Raw genomic sequence first — 24,823 nt, 5'->3', positions numbered from 1 at the left:
CCTCATATCCATATCTCAGAGGATTCAAAACTTCTCAGTTTTAGAAAACCGGTTCCGCGGCCAACTGTCATGACGAGCAACACTACACAGAGGCACTAACCCTGGTGTGCGAGTGCGAATTTAGAGCTGTCTGCCCACACATAGCTGAAGGGTAGAAGGCAAATGGAGGATGAGTGAGTAGAGCAAGGAGCAAGAGAGTGAGAGAAAGAGAGAGAGAGAGAGAGAGAGAGAGAGGAAGCGATGAAGGACAAGCTTGTATGCAACAAGACTATTCTCCACAAGCCTTGAAGCTTTCTAGTGGATGTGTGGAGACAGCCAGGCAGCCACGAGAACAGGGCCAGAACGTCACACTCTCACTTCCCAATACACACATCATTTAACAGTATCTACTCAGACACACTAATTACGCACACTGTATCCGTGAACGGAGTATTTCCTCATCTGCATTTCTGCCTATGCGCTGACCTCTCAGTCTATTTTTGCATGCTGCCATCTAAATCCCTGTAGTTAGCTCATAACATCAGGACCCAAGGCTATGCCATGTGCGTGATCTCTCTGATAACGCTGATATCTCTCTCCCTCCCCAACTTGCCCTGAATGGTCAAATAATCGCCGTCTCAACCGATCTGGTCCAGTTTAGGCTGCAGCACACGCAGTGCAGAAAACACCATCCTAAAATCACACCACAGTGAAATTTCACACGGCAACTATCAGACGGCGGCAAGCTGGCATTAAACCCCCACTGTTCCCGAAGCTCACAATACACGTTTAGAAATGATAGAGAGCAAATGTGATGTTTCCTGCATTGCATACATGCCTCGTGACAAGTCTGTATTTATTCAGATATCAGCTGTCTGCCCAAACATTTCTACACTCTGTTTTTTTGCTGCCATAATAAAAGATGAAAAAAGCCAAAGACAAGCAGGCTCTTTTGTACAAAAGGAGAGACTTACTGAGACGGTGCGCATGAACGCATGAAGATTACCTGCGTGTGTGTGCGTGCGCATGTGAGAGCGCTGCGTTAATTAAACGTTCTTATATTGTGGATAATTCTACTGAAACTAAGTGTTATTTTGCAAGTTACATAAGGCCAAAAATTGCCCCTTGAGGCACAACCCAAATACAATAAATAATATGTAGATCATGAATATCAAAATGCTTTTCTACTGTGGGTATTATACTCCGTGTTTCATTTTAGACATTTATGCAAACGTATCCACAGTCATTAAACTTATTTACAGTCATGAAATATAAAACAGGAACACAATGTCTGAGAGGAATAGTATCAGCACAAGCATTTCAAGTAGCTCACTGCGCTTCACCGCGTTTCACTTTGCTTCCTCCACCGGCAGCACTACTAGTGCTTACACACAGAAATAGCACACGTGCTTACCATGATCGCTTAGTAAAGGCGCAGTTGTGTCCTGGTACGGCTGGAACACTGTTCGTTTTAGAGAAATGCAAATCAGTGTCCATAACCTTAATTCATCCAGTATCGGTTAGAACCATGGGCTTGATACAGCAGGTAGTACAGCTCCAAGCTGCTCTATTAGCTGTGGATCCTTGCCAAGAAAGTGCCAGGTGTGCTCAGGTGGGTGCGTCAAGAGAGTTAAAAGCAACGCAATACAGGCTGTATGTGGGACAACTCACACAGGCCAACATGCAGGTATTCAACACTCAGTCAGTCAGGTGACAGTAGGGACATGCTACACACACGTACGTACGTTCAACGATACAAAAGATTGTGCGCAGACCTGACTGGATCATGAAAAAAACCTGAGGCATGCCCAGAGTACACAAAAACATTCTTAGTTACACAAATGCCTGAAGAAACAGACACTGTATAACAATGGGTTAATATCATTTCAATTAAATGTGCAAACATAGAACTAGACTGAAGAATCTTGCATAATTATGAGGAACAAATCAGAATGTTATTGCCTGGATTAAAGATATGGTAAGATTTCTTATTTAGACGGATAAGGTTTCATAAGATTTGTAATAGGAAGCCCTCTTCTTTCATGCCCTAGTCACAGACTTGCCAACTTGCGGCTTTAAGACTATTTTAATTTGGAATGACTAAGGCAGTGGTTGTCAGCATTCCTCTTGGAGGTCTCCACAGATGTGAGAACCACTCATAACACAGCACACCTGAGCCAACTCACTACAGCCATCAGATGACCTTGAACAGGTCATTCAGCTGTTACGTTTGGGGCTGAGCTGAACTCTGCAGGAGAGGTAGCACTCCAAGAAGACAGCAAACATTTTGGTACAGCTGTAAGAAACTGTACCCAGGTCAGAGCAAAGCAGTGACCTTTCTGTGCACCCTGTAAAAACTAGATTTTCGACCCTCTGGAGATTCAAACCATCAATTTCCAAGTTAATACCTCACCAGTCAAAGTTAACATACAAGGTCACTCTTTTTATGGGTGCCAAATTCCTTTTTTAGACTCCTCATCTGCTCTTCAAATCTGCCCTTGAGCGCCGTCCTCATTTTGGCATTAATATGTTAATTATCATCAGGCCTTCTGTGCTGCCACAAAGCAAATAACAATTCACAGCCAAGAGGCCTTTTGTGCCGCGTTTGTGCCACAGCACTGAAACTCCTGTATGATGGAAACCTGCCTGTAATCAACAGCCCCAGAAGAGCTGGTGTGTTTCACAGAGCACCCTCGCTCTTTCCTGGTCTCTAAAGCACTAGCGTGAAGCTTCAACACCTCCTCTGAGCGTGCACACACACACACACACACACACAGCCCCCTCATGCCGTGAAGCCTATTAAAATGGACAACAATTTTAAAGTAGAGCTCTTGACTAAATTTTACCTTCAAGTGCAATGTCTCAAAAGTTTTGAATTTAAGCATGGAATGACCAATGCAAGCTTAATTAAGTGACGTTCAAAGCTTCACACAAGGGTCTTCAGACACTCCAAGCAAACCAATGAAATATGAGAGGTCAGTGATCACCACAACTAATCTTTGAAGGAAGACAGAAGTGGTGACCACATCTAAAGCTGGTCACACCATCAGTGACTTGGCCTAATGATACATCGTCCAGTCAGGAAAAGATGAAGCAAAACATGCACTCTGGACCTACATGTCAACAGAGCAGAATGAGACTGTGGCTCGTTGGCTTTAGGTAGAGGCTGCGATCAGGCTTTGCTCAAGTTTGTAGTATCCAGTTAGTGAAGGGGGGGGGGGGGGGGGGGCACATGACTGTCCTGCTTTTTCTGTTTTACAGAAACAGCTACGTAGAGAACATACACAGAACCTCCACTGGCAGGGACTAGACTAATGCATCATTTGTTGACTGACTGACAGTCAGTCAGACAAACAGGGAGAGACAGAATAAGTGACTAAAGAAAAGACAATTAAAATGAAAGATGTGAGAGGGGAGGGAGAAAGTAACGAGGTGACGAAAGTGCGGATAGCCATTGTGACAGAGTTCGGCTACATGGGTGGGCCAGGAGCAAAACGCTTCATTTCAAATCCACTGCAAAAGTCTAATAAAACTCGGAAGAAGTTCAGATAAAGGTTTCCACTCTCACCACTATGTCTGGTAGGGTACAGCTCAAACAGTATCCGAATATTACATAACACAGGAGAATGGCCCTCTGGTCTCCACAGAAAATGCACACTGGTGAGATAACGATTCAGTTTTTGCTGTGCATGAGGTTCTCAGTGGGAGTGGAGCCCAAAAACGAAACCACTCCACAAACACCATCAGGTGGTTACTGTGCATGACCGATGTGAGTACATTGCTCTGGAATGCCTAACGGTAATCTCAGATTCTTCAGGCCTTATGTAATGTGGCGGGACCTCATCCAGGTTGCGTAAGGGCGGGTGACTAGTACATAATGGCAATTAGATGGTGGTGCTCATGACTCAGAAATCTGTGTCTGGATCCCCCTCCACAATGCATCTTCAAAGAACTACTCTTATTCTGAGAATCATCTGCACGTTATTTCAGTGTGTAGGCCTTAATGCAGGCTCTCTGACATCAGGGATCATCTCTGGGAAAGCCAACGCCACCATCTGCTAGGCAACTCCGAACAGAATCCGACACCTTGCACCTGTTCTTTACTGGAAGGAATCACTGTATGGACAGCGAGTGCATTGTGATTCCACACTGATGCTGCTATACAGCTTAGGAGCAGGTGTTAGAGTGAGCATGTGAGGAGAGGTGTGGGAGACAGACAAGTACGAGTGTGCGTGTGCAAGAGAGAGCGAGCGAGCGCGCGCGCTAAAGACAGCGAGAGAAAGAGGAAGAGAGTGAAAGTGAGATGGAAAGTGAAAGACACCGTGTGTCCTCTCCCTCCCCAACTTTCTCTGCAACACCAGAGAAGAGGAGAATGGATCATGGTCACAGTTCTTCTGCAGTTCTCCCTCCTTCCATCTGCATCTTCCCCAAGCCTCCTACCCCAGCTCTCCTCTCTGAACCAGAAGGTTAGGGTACAGGTACAGGGTACCCACCAGAAAGGAGGGACTGATTTGGTCTATGCAGACCACACACACACGCGCGCACACACACACACACTTTACCCCTTCATGCACACTAAACAACAATTTGTCCCAAAATAAATGCACTAAAATATATTTGCTTCCCCTTGTGGGCAAGTGCTCAAATTGTGTAGAAAGGGTAAATGAACCTGAGCTGAAGATCCAATGAGACCAAAACATTTGCTTTTAGTTCAACACCTTTGATTTTGATAGTGTGTGGTATTATTTGCCAGCATTTCTGCCTCTTTTTCAATATACTGTCAGTTTTGGCAAGTTGTTGGTGTGCAGGTTCTTTTGCACTTCCTATGTGAGGAGAATGCTCCATCACATACTAAAGCACATGGTCTACAGATTTAGTCAGTACAGCTTCAGCTTTTCCATTTTTTGTTTTCTAAAACTGCAACATCCTCTGCTGTTTGACTCCCGGCTACCCACTCTGAGGCCTGGGTGGTACTGCATGGCTAAATATGTATGTAAATATCAGGTTTCTATTTTGTTTCTCCCACTGCAAATCAGAATGATTCTCTCTGTGTGTAGGAGTGTGCAAGTGTCTCTTCAGCATAACCAGGTGAGCGAGAGAGAAAGAAAATTATGATACTGCTGCACAGGAGAGAGTCATCCTTCACCAGTACCACAGAACTTCAGATTTTGCAACCCCCCCCACCTTTAGGGTTAGCAACACTAAGCTGTCAAGTGCCAAGCCGTAGCTGACTGACTTCGCAAATGCCAGCTCCACTTCTTTCTGCGGTGCCTCCTGGGAGCAGGTAGCGAGCGATTACTTTTCTATGAATTCCTAACCACAAAGCTGCATTGTGCCACATGTAAAGTCCAGAGCCGTCGACGCACGCTGGCAGTAACTCGAACCCCTGCGTTTTAGTGAGCGAGGACCTTTGAGGGATACGCCACAGGCAGAAAGGAAAGCCCAAGGGTTTCTGAAAGTGTTTCTGAGGACACATTTAACAGACACAGTTTTCTGTACCTCCGCTGTCCTGCCACATACATATTTCAAAATGAGCTGGACAAGAGATTCTACACTAATATAGTAATCCACAAAAGTACATTTCGGATGTGTGAACGCGTATATGAGAGCGTGTTTTAAATACACTAAGAATTATAACAGAGCTGTTTGGAAGCTGTCTGAGATATATGTTGCGAGCACAGGGCAAGTGTGAAAACTGGGTTTATTAAAAGAAACCCGAACACAGCGGGATACGCTAGAAGAATAAAGAACCACCCATGGGGGGGGGGGGGGGGGTGTCATTTAAAATTTTTGCTCCAGCTGCTCTTGTTATTTCATAGCAATTGTGGTATTATTTGCCCCTCGGTTCTCTTTGCTACACACCCACCCACAACCCCACAGCATACCAGTTTGTCCACTTGGGTATCAATTTACACTGACTTACAATGACATCCAATATACTGCTTACGTTCACAAAGACAGTGAGTATAGTCACTGTTCATTAGAAAACAGAAGTTGTCCAGATGACAGTGTGCATGTCTTTGCTGTGTGTGTGTGTGTGCGCGCACACACACACACACACACACACACACACACACACACGTGTGATAACTGAACCCCCTCCCCCATGGTCTTCCTTCCATCTGAACAGATTAACACGGACAGTGAGATAATGAGTGACACATCCAGAAAGTGACACACAGCACGATGATTCTCTGGATCTTCGCAGCAGTCTATAGCCTCAGGATCTTGAGGGTGTGGGGTGAGTACTACTATTCTAGAAATTCCCACAAGATCTTTGAGTCACTCTCTGAGGAAATGCAGACAAAGGACCACAGTGGGCTTTTGATGGTAAAGTAACGGTAATTAATATTGGTAGGACATTTAGTAACGAATGCGTGTTCACACGAGCATACAGACTACGAATAAAGTTAAAAAGTAATAACTCATGTTCCTGACCACACACACACACCCTACAAACATAGTCTTCCCATGGACCGTGGTTCAAAGTTTGGAAAAACACACTTCCCTTTGCAAACAGGCACAATGTAAACATTTCCCAGTCATCTGTGCCAAACCTGTCTCCAGTCACCACACAGATAGGAGTATGTGGATAAACAGGCTGACCCTGCATCACATCTTTAAAAACAAGCCTTCCCTAATTCTCCAATTAATCCCATTACCACTGGGCAGAGACGGAAAGAGCAAGCAAGAGAGAAGACGTGTGAACCAAATGATCATTTTACGATCTTGCTGTAGGAAACAGTTGCAAACACACATCCTCCCTCTCTCTCTCTCTCTCACTCACACACACACACACACACACACACACACACACACACACACACACACACACACACACACACACAGAGCTCCAAGGCCTTAATAAGCGCAGGGTTCTTACCGTGTGCATCACAGATTTGGGATCCACATGATCCGTCCGTGTCCACGCCGCACAGGCCAGTATAGTGTGACTAAATGTACTCAACAACACAAGCCACTCAAACTAGACACCACAGCAGGCCAGAGTCTCTCTCTCACACACACACACAACAAGGAGTTCACCCAAACACTTCAGTCCAGTTAGTAACAGAGTGGACCTGTAGCCTTGTGTGCCAACAAAAAGAGCAGAAAAAAACAGGAAGGTAAAAGGGAAAAATCCTTCCTCTGAATATCCTGAAATCTGTATGACTCAGCAACACACACACACACACACTTACAACTCATGCACTACTCGGAGATTTGATTCAAACACATGCTCTTTCACACACACACACATTCACAAGAACTGCAGCTGCCAAGAGTTGCTAAACTCTGGCCCCTCCCTCTCTCTCTCTCTCTCTCTCTCTCTCTCTCTCTCTCACACACCCTCACGCTCTCTATGGCTGCTGCCAGGCAACCGAGCCTCGGCAGGGTTGTCCCATGGGCGGAGCCATCACTGAGCTAAATTCTCTTGGACCAGTGGATTTGCATATTCATGCATACCCCATGTGCCGTGGCAAGGATGCTAGTTTAGGGAAATGAGAGAGGCTTGTATAGTACAGCCTACACTGAACCAAAGCTGCAAAATTTAGCCTGACTGCTAAAGGTGCAATACCACATGAAAAAAAAAAAAGGAAACTGAGCTACGCTTAGAAAGAAAGGAGGCAGACTAACTGCTAAAAACCTCTCAGAATGAAAAACATGTTCAATGGCCAATTTAATTCAGCAACTTATTTGGCTACCAATACAGTCCATGCCTAGACAAAACAATAATACACACACACACACACATTTTATATTAATATATTATATATTCATATATAAGAACAGAAGGAAATGAAGTGGCGTGACATGCCTGGAACAGAACAGAGGCCCAAACCATTTCATTTCCTTGCCAGCAATGTGTGTACAAAGGTAGTTCACTCACATGCCGTGGTTCTCCCCAAAAACGTCTCAGAAATAAGGAAATGCTAGGGAGAAAGATCAGTCTCACAAAAAACAAATATTGCAAAACAAAGTTGTTATACTGATTTGATATCTGATCTGAGATGAGTATAAGGCCTTTCTGGTGTAAATGAAAGAGGCCCAGAGGGCCTGCCATATTGTGCAGTGTCACAGTCACCAGATCAGAGCTTAAGAATTTAGCCAAGTAGCACCTGCTAACCAGTCTTCACATAACACAGTATGGAAGCTGCGTGGAGTCTTGCATTCTCTCTGTAATGAACTCAGAAAAGGCGCGGCACAGAGATCCTGGGCAACAGGTTTCAAACGTCTCGTTCAGCTTCAACCTTCAACCTTTGCATTCTACGTTCAGCTTCAACCTGTCCAAACAGGTGCACCGTCTCCCAGTGCCAGCCTCCCCCACCCCAGCATGTCCGAAGCAGACGGAAAAACATTGACCAACTGGTATGGGCGGACGTGTGAGGAGTTGGGAGTGAGCAATCAGCGAGAGACCCCTGAAACTGAGGCTAGGTTTAGGCCAGGAAAAGCAACATCTACGTCCCAGCCGTGTGCGCGTACTGTGAGGAGCCATAAGTGCTTAGAACACCCCCACACAGCCCTCATAAACCTCTGCCACGCCCCGACTGCTTTTTTTTACTCTTAATCCACCAGACGTGTTTCTCTGTCAGCTTTTTTCAGTTTTTAATCCGTGTTCAGAGAGACGCGTTCCATTCCATTCTCTTTCTGGGACTTCCAGCCTCACAGGAACAGGAACCAAAAGCTGCCGCTGGCAGCCTTCTCGGCTTGGTTCCATTTTGCTTTAGGAAAGCAAAAAGTCAGAGGCCTCTACAGATTGCACAGTTCCTTTCTCCTCTTATTCTGTCTTTTTCCTGGATCTGCCTAATTACTGGTCCAGGATAACTCTATTACTACAGATTACCCATATTATTCAGATTATCGGAAATCCAACAGAATTATTCATTTTTGGCACCCTGTTCTTTCTCCTGGTTTGCCAATTGGCATTGCAAAGCCTTATGGACACCGTCTTCATTCGACAGCCGTTTGGAATTTGTCTGCTTGTTGCCCACGGTGTTGGGAAGTAAACCCGAGTTACCCACAGCGCCTGTGTAGCATTTAGGTAGGTCAGGGTCAACTGGCACACGCCCTTCTCCGGTTTCCTTCACCATGCAACCTGGAGGCAACTGTCCCACTTGCTCCGCTCCGTCTTCCGTCTGCGTTTCGGTGAAGACGGCGGGGACAGGCTTCACACGCGCTGTGTCACCACCGCCCTCCACCTGTAGCATTTAGGCATGGAACGCGAAGGAAAACAACAAAACAAGGGCAATGAACATGTTTCCTGACCGACCCCCTCAAACCCCTCGCCCCCAAAAAAGCCCCGGTTGATTTTCACATCACGCAGCTGACTGAAGGGATTACAGAGTGACCAAAAAGAAAGCCAATTATCTGGAAAGGAATGTTCCCTCCTGAGTCCTCTCTGAGAGACTTTGGCTATGGGTCAAGCAATGACTGCAGGCTATTTTTTTAAATGGAATTTGGTGAGGTTATGCCTGCCCCTTGCCCCCACCTCTCATACAGGCAAATAGGGACTGTATTCAGACCATTCAGGGTTTAAAGACGGCCAGGCTGACCCGGACGTCACCGAAGGTTTAAAAATGTCAGCCTCTTTTTTTTTTTTTTTTGCATGTTCGAAATACTAAACTTTATTGCTCAGGGCCCCTTCACTAACTGTGGAGTTAAAGTCAAAATCACATGGGCCAAAATGTTCACAATACAAGAGTACACCCTTTACCATGGCAACAGCATTCCAAACAGTTCTCATCTGTAAAGTCATACACAACATGAATAAATATTGTGAAATATATATAAAAAAGGATTATATATTCTATAAAATACATTGTAAATTGTATTGGGCTGTAAAGTTTTAGGTTCTGAAAACACCACTCTACTGTCCCTGATTTGGTCCCGAGTTCAAGAGCAAGAAAATGATGTTGCCCAAATTCTTAAATTGTGCCTTCAGCAAGGATTCTGTATTGAACACAGTATTTAAAATCCAAGACGAGACTTTGGGGAAAACCAGCCTTCCAAGCTCCAACATTTAGACTTCTCAAGTGCTTCATATTCACACACGCACTGGCAGAAGACCTAGCCCCCACTGAAAGAAGGGGACGCTATTCTCCCTGTCTGTCCCTCCACCAGGGCTCACTGTAAAACGAACGCGAGTGAACAGGCAGGTTAGAATGGTTGCTCCTCAGAGTGCCACTGCCATGTTTCTAAATGCCGCCGTCTGGTCTGGCCCACACCACGAGGAACATGGAGGAGGTTAAGCCCACCTGAGGCTGAGAGGGTGTGTGGAGGTGGAGGCAGGGAAGAGCCAGAGAACGGAGCCATGTGGAAAAACACAGGAACATAAAAAGAAGTATTTTGTGGAGGCTTTGTGTCGATCTGTGGCTGAAGAGTCCTGGATGAATACTAATGAGGGCAGGGCCTGAGTTACTGGAGAGAGAGCGCGCGAGAGAGAGAGAGAGAGAGAGAGAGAGAGAGAGAGAGATGGATAGGGAGGGAGACTATGGCATAGAGGGGTACCTTGGCCTGCACAGATGGTAAGTAGCACGCACACACAGTGCTGCACAACTCATGCCCACAGTCATGTGCCTGCATACCACACACACACACCATGAAAACTACAAATTATTCACATCAAAATCACACATTCATGCAGCAGAAACAGTAAAACAGAAACAGACTGCTAATCAAATCAATTCCTGTCAATGAACAAACAAATTCAATTTCAAGTCTTTTTGAAATGGATATTTTAATCAAACTTAAATTGTTCAATGCATGCACGCACCCCCCCAACTAAAAAAACCCCTAAACAAACAAACAAAAACAGCTAAAAAGCAATTAAATGCTTTTCTTGGCCTGGACAAGATGGCCAAGTACCTGCTTTCTCCCTCCCTCCCCCCCACACACACTTGCTCTCTTCCACATTCTCTCTTCTCACTGTCTCCTTCTCACCCACCCTCACCTTCTTTCAACTTCCCCCTCACTCAGTCTCTCATTCGCTCTTCACTTCCACTCTTTCATTTGTAAATATAAATAAACATAGTTGCCTAACAACCTGTCAGTAGGGTGGGGTTGCATTCTCAAAACAGAATCAGACACCTGCCATTCAAAAAGCTCAGGAAACCTTTCAATTAATAATGGCTCTAACCGAAGCTGATTGGAGAAAGATCAAAGGAATTACTGTACATAACTGCCAGTGAGGATAGCATCTATTACTTAATTTAAATACTTTTTTCCTTGAAGATAGAACAGTGTACCATCTGGAAGCCGATACGATAGCCAAATGCTCCCGTTTCCAAGGTGAGGGAAAACAACGTCGTGTGTGGAGCCATGAGCCGCTTACCAACAGCGATTAAAAAAAGAGAAAGAACAAGAAAGAAAGAAAGAAAAAAAAAAGTCAAAAGGTTGAGCACAGTTGGTGGCACGTAAAAGTGTCGCAGAGAAAGAACGAGGTCAATGGGACAGGGCAGACAGGACGAGAGAAAGAACCAGACTTCTGCTATGCCTTCTGTGCTCACACTCTGCCAGGGAACGCCATTCCTCAGGGCTCCTAGATGGCCGATCGCCCCGATCGCCTCCATCTCTTCTGACCCGCCTCGGTGTGTCAGCATAGACCCAGCCCCAGCCCATGGAGGAGAGCAACGCCATCCTGAAACTGCTTTTCCGGCGTCCTCTCCTACGTCAAGCGTGCCAACCTCATGACCTCTGCCCTCTGCTCTTCCATGACCACCGTGTTTATTATGCAGCTCTTGCTTTGGTGCGCTTGTTCCTTCCGTCTTTGTATACTATACGGCCATTCCTTACATGGATATTCTTCATACAGAGCGTACTGTCTAAATACACTGCTTTTTGTCTATATAGGACTGCTTGCCTAGCTGTTTCTAGCAAGTGAGAGGTGTGTTGACAAACACATATTTGAGGCCTAAACTGACCAGTGCACGATGCAGGTGGGGGAAAGTGAGCAGGACACACGGTTGGAACGAAGGCCCCAGCGCAGCCATCTCGCTGCAGGCGGGGGGTGGGGAAGCATCGATTAGTGAAACCTGGGACTTTGCTGCTAGTGTGATTGGCCGGTCTCTGGCTGAGCACACGGGGATGAGGCCACAGCGTGACCCAGAGACATTGGGGACGTTTACAGCGTGCAGGCTGCAGCTAGATTTATGCGCCTTCCTCTGGGCTTAATAAAAAGTGCAAATGCCTCAAACATCCATCTTATTATTCGGGCGACACATTTTTAAGACAGCACTGCGTGTCGGGAGGATAATCAGTCACAAGTGTGGAACATTCTCAGACTTCACAAGTGCAGAGTTTATTGTATGGTCCAGGCATTCGGGCACAGCAGCACAGTGGTGGCCATGGCTACGTAAACAAGCAGGGATCTCCTCTGTGAGCTTTAAAAAAAAAAAAATGGTACCCTTTAGTTCTACTTTAAAAAATAACAGTGCGGTGTTCCATCTTAAAACCGTGCCAGCTCGGATAACAAGGTCACCAGTTGTTCACCCTAAAGATTTAAAGCGCCTTAAGAAGTCAGTGTGCAAATGTTCAGACTGGACTGATGACAGGGGCAGCTCATAAGGAACCAATGCTCCCTCTGAAAGCACTGGGTCGTGAACTGCTGCAATGGGGTGAACAGTTTTTCACACTGCAGTAAGAGCAGCTTCAGGGCAAACACGCCCTCTAAAACGTACGTTTATCATGGCCGTCGAGAGCTGCTTCACCCGCAGCCCTAATTGGGTATTTGAAGAATGAGGGAACTTGCTGTTCTGCTCCAACAAGGTGACTGGAATCCTGAGGGGGTAAGACTGAGCTGATCAAACTGACCAATCAGTGACAAGGAATTAAAGGTTTGATGGTTGATCGCTTACCCAATTAGGTGCCGAGGACACAGGCAGGAAGTCAATAGAGGGTAGCCAGGGAGTGAGCGATGCTTGGGAAGCCTGAGTGATGGATGAATTGTGTTTGTACATGTGTGTGGGTATGTTTGTCTTTTCTTAAAAAAGAAAAAGAAAAAAAAAGAAACCGATGACAATTTTCCAAAACTGAAATGCATTTTCCTCACTGACTAATTTAAATGCTCAGTTGGCCTCTTTCATGGCTGTCAAAGTGACTCATGTTGGGTCCACCACAAGCCCAAAAGGGCAGGTGTGTGTGTTCCTCTCATGGACACTTCATTGTGTCTTGGGAAATTTTTCCTTTTGCCTCTCTGGCCTCTGGTTGGGCGGAGAGTGGGGCCACAATTCCTACTGTGTAAAGTTCCACACACACACACACACACACACACACACACACTCCAAATAAATAAATGAAAATTTAAAAAGCACCTGTATTTTTTGCCACTGTGTGTGTTGAATGCGTTACTGGTTAGCACAATGGCTTCACACACCTCCCCCCTCTATACAAACACACCCAGTGGAAGTAAATAATTCAAGGTCATTTACAGAAAATTAACAAAGTGGAAGTTAGTTAACAATGGCAAAAACACACTTAATTCCTCAACTTTATCTGTCATCATAGCCTACTGTGTTGTCCGCCTCAGACCATACCACGTGCGACTGCCCTGTACAAAGCAGTACAGTGGTATTTAGCGAGGATATCGACTGCACTCAGTCTAATTAGTAGTAGGCTCCGTTTCTGTATTAGTTTTCTGTCTAGTGTCAGTATCCTTTCATGGTTATTCTGAACAAATACTGTCCATGCGTTTTAAACAGAATGTTACATAATGATCCAATTCAGAACAAAATTTCTCGTTTTTCGCTCCATATCCCTTAACCTGATGAAAACTCACCAATAGCTCAGCTCCACCAGAATTACCCTGCCTACAAGAATCGACACAAACACACATACAAAATGACATCCCACTCTCTACTGACACACTATAGACAAAACTATGCACTATACACAGGAGACACATGGCAAGAAGTGCAATCAACAATCAATGATTCCTTCAATAAGCTCTTTAATCAATAGTCCAATACATCTGCTGTTAACGCCTGTTTAAATTAGTAGTGTAAAGCTTTTTTCTGGATTTGCCAGTACTCAGAGAAGAGAGGAGGGGAGAGAGGACAAAATTGTTGAACGTTAAAATATTCCACCTTTTCCTCTGCTCTTTGTCTTTAGGGTCCAAGAGGTTCTACCACTTGACACACACTTAGGGCTCATCAGAATTAGATTCACACACAGTCAATCCTGCAAAGACACTTAATTAGCCGACATCTGGAGCATCCTGTAGTGTCTTAAGAGTAGCCCCAGATTAATGTGGAAGCAACACCAACTACTGCAGCAGCACAGCATGTAAAAAGTAGACTTTTCTACTTTAGTTTCTCTCAGGACCTCTGCTCTACTTTAGCAAGCGTAAGACTGAAGTAACTGCCTGAGCGCAGCTCCTGTGAAGGGTGCCAAACCCAAACTGCAAAGTCCTGCAAGTACTGCCAGAACAACTTTAACAGGTTCACAGTCCCTACACACGCTCGCGCACACACACACGCTGACTATCCCAGTGCAATCAATTACTGTAGAGTTCAATATGACAGTGTGTGTGTGTGTGTGTGTGTGTGTGTGTGTGCGCGCACGCGCGAGCGCAGTAGGCCAGAACTGAATGCATACAACAGCATCCCACTAACTCTGCAATGAACAAATGAGCAAACCCAGATCTAATTAGAGGGGGGGGTGTAAGAGGGCGAGAACGAGAGCGAGAGCGCAAGAGAGGGAGGGAGTGAGCAGGCAAGCACAAATGAGAACTGAATATAAGCAAAGGGTTAACAAAACATGTGCAACAAAGTAGAAAGTGCAGCCTGATCAGAGGGAGAAAGGAGCTCAAAAAAGAGCAAATAGCAGATGAAGCCCAGTGTTAAACCACAGTAAGCACCTGCTGTAAGCACGTCCACGTGGCCTGCTGGGAGTCACACACGGACACACTCAAACACACACCACCTATATAACCATATTTTGACAGGATTAAATTTACATGGAGTCCTGGAGTAATTCCTCATTTCCATCTAGATCGACCACGTCAACGTTTTTCTCCTTCCATTTCCTGAGAAAATTACCTGCCGTTTCTCACCCAATTCGGCGCTTGTCTGATGTTTTTAATCCCGTCAGGATGCAAATCTCCATGATTTTCCCAGACAGATGTCGCCTCGCATCGAGAGTCACAAGAGAGTTTTGATTGCTGCTAGTAGCCATATTTAGTCTTCTAGAGTTTGTAGAAAATACAACACACTAGAAACTTGTTCATCTTGCAGTAATTTTAATGTGGCCCAGACACATCAGTTTCATCACTGAGGAGATATGCAAAACATTGTTTGTTTTCATTATAACATTCTCGTGATAAACCCTATTCAGATTGGATTAGTTTATGTCTTACCTCTTACACCACACACACACACACACACACACACACACACACACCCCACCTACAGTATAACATTCTCACACACACCTGCACCTCAGACTCCTTCTTCTCAGGCACTTCCAAGCCTGTTCCGCACCACATACGGGTCAGAGCAAAAACCTCAAACTGCTCAGTTGTTCGAGTGGAGCTAAAAGAGCAGAGAGTGTCTACGCAAACAACTGGCACACGGCTTCGGGTATGATCGATAAGCACTACTGCCCAGATCTGGAGTTCCTAACTGCAAGACTGTTCTTACTCCTGAAGGACTTCGGGAGAATAAATCATCACAGCAGTATGCATTGCCCCACAAGCTAATGCTAAGCTAGCATGATGGCATTAACAACCAGCTGATTGAGCACCTGTATGGCAAGATTGCTCTAGCAAGGGATTTCAATCACACAGATTTCAGATCAGTCGTGCCCAAATTTCTTGAGAGAAAAAAAAACCAAACAAACAAAAAAAAAACCCACACACATCCTGGACCATGTGTAAACAAACATCTCAGAAACATTCAAAGCTACTCTGCACACTTAGGACAATCAGATCATATCTGCATAACTGACCCCAACTTCTAGGCCATGGACCTGCAGAACAAAACCAGCCATCAGGACAGTACAGGTGTGGTCTGAGGAAGCCACCTCAATGCTACAAGACCGCTTTGAAAGTACAGACTAGCATGTGTTTCTAGAGGGTAAAGATCTGGAGGAATATGCTGGTTCAGTCCTAGGTTACAGCACGCATTTTCTGTGCAGAGGTTTATTACATATGACAATAAAGGCATTTCCTAACCAAAAGCCATTTATAAAGAGCAAGGAGAGGACCCTTGATCACCGGCATTCAGACCAAGCGACAAACAAGCCTACAGCGAAGCACGAGGTGAATTCTCGAGAGGGAATATGGATGCAAGGTGCAGATAAAAGCAGTGCATTGAGGATCACGTCAAAAATAACAACAACCCACTTTGCTTGTGGAATGGCATCAAGGCACCTTCTAAATACACCACCACCAGTATGCTGCCCGGTGATGACGCTACACTGGCTGATGTTCAGAAGATGGGACCTGCCTCACTCCTCAACAGCCCCACCAGGTGAAGACAACCCATAGGAACATGAACGCCAGCATAGCGGCAGGCACAGATGGAGTGCCCGGCTGGGTAATGACAGCATGTCCTGACCATCTTACAGAGGTGTTTCCTAACATATTCAACAAGCTGCACTTTCAACAGGTCTTCAATTCTCCACCATCATCCCAATGCCCAAGAACTCAGCTGTGAACTGCCTAGAGTCATTTGTATTTTTCACACATCAGAACCATCATCCCACCTGACTTGGATAATCACCAGATTGCCTGTTGGCCAAACTGCTCCATAGAGGATGCAGTCCCCCTGACACACTTAGAAGAACCAGACAGTGAGAATGCTATTTGTGGACTTCAGATCCACAAATATTCCCCATGAACTGTTTAGAAAACAGGAGAATCTGGGGCCTTGGTTCTTCTATGTGCTCACGGGTTATAGTCTTCCTAATGGGCCAACCACAGCAGGTCAAATTGGGAAGTCACGCCCCCACCACCCTCTTCTACAACACAGGAGTCCCACAGAGCTGCATGCTGGGTCCTCTGTTTTTCACACTCTTCATACATGACTGCACCCTCATTCACACCTCCAGATCCAAGCTGAGTGGTCCAAGAACAACCACCCGGTCCTTAGCACCTCTGAGACAAAGGAGACCGTCACCAACTTCAGGAGAACAAAAGAGGTGGACCAGCTCCCCCTCTACATAAACAGAGAAGCGGTGGAAAGCGTAAACGGTCTTTGGAGTCTGTGTTGAAACAACTGACATGGACTTTCAACACCTCACACCTGGTCAAAAAATCCAAACAAAGACCGTTCATCCTCAGGAAGCTGAAACAGGACCAGCTCCCACACAAAGTGTTGGCGAATTTCTAAAGGAGCACCAGCATCCAAATCAACTGCGCCACAGTGTGGTATGCTAGCTGCATGGCCATTGAGCAAAAGCACCACACAGTGAAGACAGTATAGTACATTGTTGGAACACCACCACCTAATATTTATTCATCTAATATTTAATAACATAAAACGCTCATGATGAATGAACTCACCAATTGTAGATTTAACGTACTCTGTCTAACAGAAACTTTGATCAGGCCAAATAAGCACATAGCTTTAAATGATATGAGGCCTTCTGGCCAGTGTGTACACCGCCATTATCTAACTGGGCGTGGAGGCGGCATTGTAGTTATTTATAATGAAACATTAGGCGTAAACCAGAAAGCTGGTTATGATTTCAAATCCTTTGAAATTCATTTTACTAACAAACAATGCAGCCACTGAAAGGAAGACCACTCAGCCTTTTTCATTAATTGGTATCTATAGGCACACAGGACCCCATTTAAAATGCATTAATGAGTTGACAGATTTCCTGTGTAATCTGGTAGAAATTGCCATTATTGCTGGGAATTTCAACATTCACTTTGGTACTGCCCAAGACCCTCTGAGATCAACTTTTAGTTCTTGATTAGATCTATTGGTTTCTCTCACACACACTCTGGTGAACATACTGACGTATTGGCATAGACATGTACACACCCTCGTACCTGGACATGCCTAATAATCTATTCTCTCTTTCTGCTGAGGTTCACCTGTCATGTTTTTACTGAGACTTAACCCTTCTCAGCCACCATGCCCCTCCACTTCTCCATTGCCCTAGACAGACATTCCTGTGCACATGTACTCATCGAACACAGACTAGGACTTCTAGGAAACTGAAATGGACATTAATTGCTTTTTTTCCTCTCACTACTTATTCTGCCCCTTATTGTTTATATTGTTATTATTGGTTATATTATTATTGTGGTGTCCATTGTCGCAATTTTGGGAGATTTTCCTTGCCACCGTCACCCTTGGCTTGCTCACTGGGGGCTTGGACATGTGTAAAGCTGCTCTGTGACTGGTTGTGGTAAAAACCGCCATGTAAATAAATTTGGCATTTTGGGAAATGGGGCCCAGGCCAATAAGCTTGAGCACCAGCTGACTGAAGAACAGGTTCTTTCCCAAAGCTGTGGCCTGCACAAACACCCCTCTTAGCCCAGCCAGAGCCGATTGCAAGGCCTGTGAGCGCACACACCCACCTTTGCCCTTACAGACTGTTACCACAGATATCACTCAAACACATCTACCCATTTCTTAACACCTAACCGCCATGTATACATGTAAATGCACTTATGCACACTTTGCTGGATAACACGATTGTAATGGTTTGCAACTTGCATGCTGAACTTTTGACAGTGCTGCTTATTTACTTTTGCTGACTATGATCTCTGTAGGAGAGACGGCATGCAAAATCTCAGAACGAAGATAAAACTTCTATTCTGTAGTATTGATCGGTGGTGATGCAGGCAGCGGGTAACCCTTTTAATGCAATGTGCATCGCTGCTATACAGGTGAGATCTCCAAAAGCAGAACTGCACATATGCACTGCGTATCTTCACATTTGACAACTTTAGCTGTAAACCACAAATGCAAAATGTGCACCTTCAACTGCTGGATGTCTTTAAAGAATATCAATAAAGAGACACGTAAAAATGTCTCATAGGTTTTCTAAAACAAAACGCAGCGAGTCTTTCGGTGAACCAGAGTTCATGCTGTACATGCGGGAGCATTTATACAACCCACAGACATCAGGAATTGAAAAATGAACCATGCATGAGTGCACCACCCAAGGAAGAGCAACCCAGAACTCGCAAAAACACTCCAAAACGATGGGAAGTGAGACACCACGCCAATTCCACTTTGTCCTTCATTTTTCCCCTTTCTCTCCATCTCGGTTTTAAACTAAAGCGGCTAAAACTGTGAAAGTCATCGAGAGAGAGCAAGAGCAAATGAGCGTGAAGTGGTTGTGTTTTAATGTCCAGATGCTCCTAGCAGGTATGACCTCTGCACGCCCTCCACACAGTCAGGGGAAAGTGACTGCATGATAAACACACCCCCACCCACCCACCGAGACAGCAAAGGACAATTTTGCAGTCCTATAGCTATTGATTTCCAAACAAATATAACAAAACCCAAACATGCATCGCACACCGTGTCATGAGGTCAGTACAAAAGGTTTGGTCATGAAACTTGCAGAAGCATACTGCATAAACTCAGTCTTCTAATGCAACCTCTCACTTCCACATAAATATCTGGGAGGTCACCATGTTTCCTCTAACACAGGCATTAATGTCAAAATGTCTCATTCTACACACATACACACAAAACTTCCTTTTTAGCTGCATTACAGACAGATCAAAAGATATCACAACATAACCACACTTCTCTTTTTACACACTTCTCTGTTGGAAGGGCAGAGCTAACAAAAGAGAAAAAGGTGAAATTCCTAGTAATCAAAGCCAAAATGCTAATTTTCTAATGCACAGTTCTACATTCGAACACAAATCAATACCAGTCCTACAGTGAGTCATGATGAGATTACATAAATGAACCAATCAGATTCAGGATGGCTGGAATCAAGACTAGAGCTTAACTGTGTGTATCTAGACTGCAGTCTGCTACCCTTTCGTCTGGGTTGAAAGTGGCACACTGCACAGGAATGGCACTAAGGCTGTTAGTGAGAAGCAGCATGTTGCCAAGCTCCCGTCACTCCCAATTCTTCGCAATCTCTCAGCGAGCTTCCACATGGTCAACAAGCTTTTGTGACATGGAGGGGATCCACTTCTGCTTCTTACAGAATCTCCACCGGCATCCCACACAGCTCAGTGTTTGGTCCTCTCCTGTTCTCCCTCTATACATGCTTTCTTACGGATGGCCTGTCATACCCATATGGTTTCTCATACCACTGCTATGCTGATAATACTCAACTGTTCTTCTCCTTTCCACTCTCCAGCACTCTCAGATTTCTGCTCATATTTTGGCATGCTTAGCTGACTTCTTTTCACAGCTCATCACTTGAAAGTTAATCCCAACAAGACTGAGCTGCTATGTTGTATATTTCTGGAGATGTCTTTCGAAGTCAAGAACTTGGGATCACAATAGAGAATTCGAATTAGTCTAACTGACGAGGCATGCAACCTCGGGACAGCTTACTCCAGAGCATACAGAGAGACTCCACCCAGCCTGCTACAGACTGTATAGAGAAAGACTCCACCCAGCATGCTACAGACTATACAAAGAGAGCCCTTAGCTTGCTACAGGCTGCACACAGACTCCAGCCAGCCTGCTATAGAGGCTATGGGGAGAAAGCTGTCAGAGTCTTCATCATCAGTATTATTAACAGTACCTAGCTGTGATAACTTTCACATTAAGAAACAATGAGTAAAGAATGAAAGCAATGAATGTCACGGGTACACAAGCAGACAGACAGGTACACACACACACACACAGTTCCAGCCTGAACATGATACATGCTTACAAAGGAAAATCCTCTTCCTTTGTTGTTTAAACACAAACATGACTTGTATAAGGAGCTCTGTAAGTGTACCTGAATTAGAGGAAGTCACTAAGGAAACGAATCACTCATTAAGTTCCATTTCAGAGCCAAAAGCCCAGCAACTAACAGAGCATCACACACACACACACAGACAGACAGACAGACAGACACACACACACACCAGATCAAACTACAGTGTCTGCCCCACTCAGATTTCAGTCATCTAATTACAGTCTTCATTCAGCCAGGTCCACCACAAAGGCACACATCACAAAGAAGTGAAGGATTCCTGCGGTTTGACCGCATTCAAATGCAACCACTGCACACGCACAGCCAAGGGGCCATTGCCCAAAAATGATGATAACCTGTCACTTGAATACAGGGAGTTCGGGAGGCGATCGCCTTCCTATTAGATTATTGGGGCTGGAAAGGACTAAAGAAAAAAAAAGAAAAAAAAAAGATAAAAGTCTGACTGTGGCAGGTGTGTGGGACACTGAAGCTTTTTAGGAGAGTGTAACCAAAATGCTGTTCTCAAATTCACCTTGTAGAAATACTTCCAGAATTAAGCCCCACTCCACACACCCGCACAAAACCTACCCAAATGCCGTTTACATTTACAGAACTTGTCAGACTTATATATTTATTAGTATGACAGTAGGCGTTTTCTGCGGGGGTCGAACTCATGGTTATGTGCACGCCAGGTGAGCTACGGTGGTCCTCCATAGACCCCTGATGTCGTCCCACCTTTTCCTCCCGAGCGCCAGCACCTGCTCGTCGGGCATCGACCTCAGCGCCACCGGGGTCCTGACGCAGAGGAGCAATACAGTGCGATTTATTCCCACAGCAGCTTAAAAAAAACGCGAATGTACTGATCCCACCAAGACCAAATCCTTAACAGACCCCAAACACACACACACACACACACACACACACACACACACACACACACACACACACACAGATAAACATGCGTAATTACGCACGCGTGCCCACACGTTCATACAGCCAGATAACGTAACGCCGTTTCCGTTCGACCACGGTTCAGGACATCCAAACACAATCAGAGCACACATCTACGCAAGTGTAGAAATCACATTCTCCCCCCTTTTCATTCAAACTTCTCGAGTGACACTGTGTGAATTCTTAAGAGTAAGTGTATTTCAACGGTGTGCTCTGTCACCAAATAAAACACGGGAATAAAATATGGATTTCCGTTTCAGCAAGGCATTACTCTGAACTTCCCAGGAACACTCATCAGTTCCTCCATCGCCACGTAGGCTGTTTGGTCCACTTATTCCAATGGAGTGTGGCCCTCCTGGTCCTTTTCTCATCTACTTTAAGGATGCATAGTTGCATAATGATCCGTTTTTAAACGCACGCAGCAACGACCGCGTGAACAGCCGCCCCAGCAAAACATACCGAAAATTACGCTTCCGTAGTATTCCTCTGTCCCGCGAGGACCTCGCGAGCATTCGCGTTTCCGAAAGCCGTACGCCTCGAGCAGGGTTCAGCTAGCCAGCGTGTGTAGGTCACCTTACTGCGGGAAGGCACCTGCTTGTGCATCAGGTTTCAAGCTCCGTAAATGTTTTAACAGATCGCGCTCTGCTTGGAGCACAGTCCTGCGTGTGAAGGGGTGGCGAAATGACCCGCAGTGGCACTGCCAAGTTTGGAAGGAACCTTGGCAACGTTTTCTGCCAAAAGTTACCTTAATAAAGTTAACTGAAGTGCTGCATTCGTTGATGTCTCATCAGTACTTGCGTTAAATAAACCCCCGGTAGGTTTGTATTATCCCTCGAGTTCTACGGAATGGCTATGATAACCTGCCAATTCAGACATTGGCAACCATTCAATATATGATGGGCCTATTCAGAGACCCCCAACCTTATAAATCTTCGCCCCCTAGTGGTGCATTGAAACACTGCAATAAACTGAAAGTGCGAACTCATCCAATAGCACTACTAGAAAAAGGTCAACACTGTCCTGCCTCTGATTAAACACGTTCGCCACTATTTCTCATCTGTCTTTCATCGGCATAGAATATTCTATCTTACCTCAAGCCAATATCGCAAATTCTGTCGCAATTTGACGTAGGATTAGCTGTTTGGAGTGGAAAGCTGAATACAAATGAATTGATCGTTCGGCAAATAAAGCCTGTTAAGAACAGCCCATCGTCAAATGTACTTATGGGTAACGGCTCCTAACATCTCCGACACAGATGTGTTAAAAGCAGGCACACCTTGCTGTTTCTTGCTTTACATGGACGGTGTTGAAATTGAGAGGAGGAGGAGGAGGAGGAGGAGGAGGGGGACGCGGGAACGATTTCGCTTTAAAAAAGCGAAACTTTAAAAAAGTTTGTGTTTCTTGACATTACACTAGTTGTGCTCCGTTTGATGGTAAAATTTGGTAACTCTTCCGGTAATTCATTAGCATGGATTGGGTAGGGTTTATTTCGCCACCCGCTGGGCAGGAATGTGTACTGACGCGTAGATGCAACGTGTCGTCTCCGTAAGAAACATTTCACTTGTGCAGACCTAAACGACAAATACTTTACATGCGGAGATGTGGGTTTTTAAGGTGGTTTCAAGGTGGTTCCACTATAGTGACGTATTTCTTGTTAAGACAGCTGTCTACCTTGCTTTACCTGATCTGAAATCCACCGTAATCTGTATATCATTATAATGAATATCACTATCTGAGATGTTTTATCCATCTTACAGTTAATATTTATAGATATATGCATTTTTTTTATTACTGCATTTTCAGTGTATGTGCTGACATCAAGATGCATAGCATTTGATTTGCATACATAAGATTGTTTTATTATAATTAGCAGGGACAGCCAACCTGCACCCTCCACCCTTTGTTGAGCTCAATATGCTGTGCATTAACAATTGTACACCTAGCTAGAAAACACATGATCTATCTGTTTGATGTACATGAATACCTTACGCATGTAAGAGGAAATATTACCTGTATGTGTATATTACCTGGCATGTTAATCCAGCCCTGATATGGCATTAGTCAGCTGATATTTATGTAATACTACAATGTTTGATGTTTAGAATAAGATATCTAATGATGCACACCCTGTTGTCAGTAGATAATTGGGTAGATAGACAGGTCAGCATTGGAAATTTCCATAATAAGCCAAAAACAATGAGAGGCGTCAGGCAGCACACAAAACAAGAAAACACCGTCAAGACTTTACAAAGACAAAACAGAACATAAAGCTACACACACTAATGAGGGACTACCAAAACACAGGTGTACATCATCAGGTATAGAACATTAGGGGCAGAGAACACAAAGCGCTAGACAGGGTGGAGACAAGAATAAAATTAAAACAAAAACAGACTCACCATAGGAACTTGGGCACCAAGGCCCTGTTTCAGAAAGCAGGTTTAACAAACTGAGTTGAAACCTGAACTCTGGGTTGAATAACTCTGCGCTGTCGAGCTTTGAGTTTGACAAACCAAGTTTTTGATTTCAGAACAGATGATAACAATTAGTTCAATCAACACAATCTAAATGATGCAAATGTATTAAATTGGAAAAGAAGGAAAGGTTTTATCTCGAGTGTTTCACTTATATTGTTGGATATATATCTGTTAACCCTCATGGTGTTATACATAGGTGTAACCCAACAAGCAAAAATTGTACACGGCAGCAATTGAAGATGTAATTTTAAACATATAGTTCAAACAGGTATGGTTTAACTTAGTTACAAGCAAATGTGATGATGTTTAGCCAACCCTACAAGGTTAAACAGCTTTCAATGACTACATTCAACATGTGATGTATTTAAGTAGTTAGTGAAAAAATCTGAAGCTAAATAAGAGAAGAAACTACAGCTAATGGAAGAAAGCTTACCAGTGAGCAGGTTAGCTTCTTGGAGTATGCTGCCATAGGTATTGTTTCAGAGCTGAGCTCACTTTATGAAGCCAAAACCCCCAAATTTCCTTCAACTAAACCTGTTTTCTGAAACAGGTCTAAGAGGGAACCACGACAGCATGCAGTTAAA

The 24,823-nt window shown here is 44.7% G+C and overlaps 1 protein-coding gene across 3 annotated transcripts in view; it reads right to left on the bottom strand.

Annotated features, from left to right (window-relative positions):
* Window positions 1–22,418, bottom strand: part of rab11fip4b (RAB11 family interacting protein 4 (class II) b) — a 36,932-nt gene extending 14,514 nt beyond the window's left edge. For 2 of the 3 annotated variants that reach the window (XM_027012348.2, XM_027012350.2), the window contains exon 1: window positions 6,863–7,235. In XM_027012348.2, coding sequence (XP_026868149.2) covers window positions 6,863–6,871 — 9 coding nt within the window. In that variant the 5' untranslated portion in view covers window positions 6,872–7,235. Of the gene's footprint in view, window positions 1–6,862; window positions 7,236–22,221 lie in introns of those variants that run through there. The other variant, XM_027012349.2, reaches the window with a different exon arrangement.
* Window positions 22,419–24,823: the final 2,405 nt, after the last annotated feature.

Source organism: Electrophorus electricus, chromosome 1 (genome assembly GCF_013358815.1).
Source record: "Electrophorus electricus isolate fEleEle1 chromosome 1, fEleEle1.pri, whole genome shotgun sequence".
Taxonomy (NCBI): domain Eukaryota; kingdom Metazoa; phylum Chordata; class Actinopteri; order Gymnotiformes; family Gymnotidae; genus Electrophorus; species Electrophorus electricus.
Note: the sequence above shows the minus strand (reverse complement) of the source record. Positions and strands in the feature narration are given on the sequence as shown.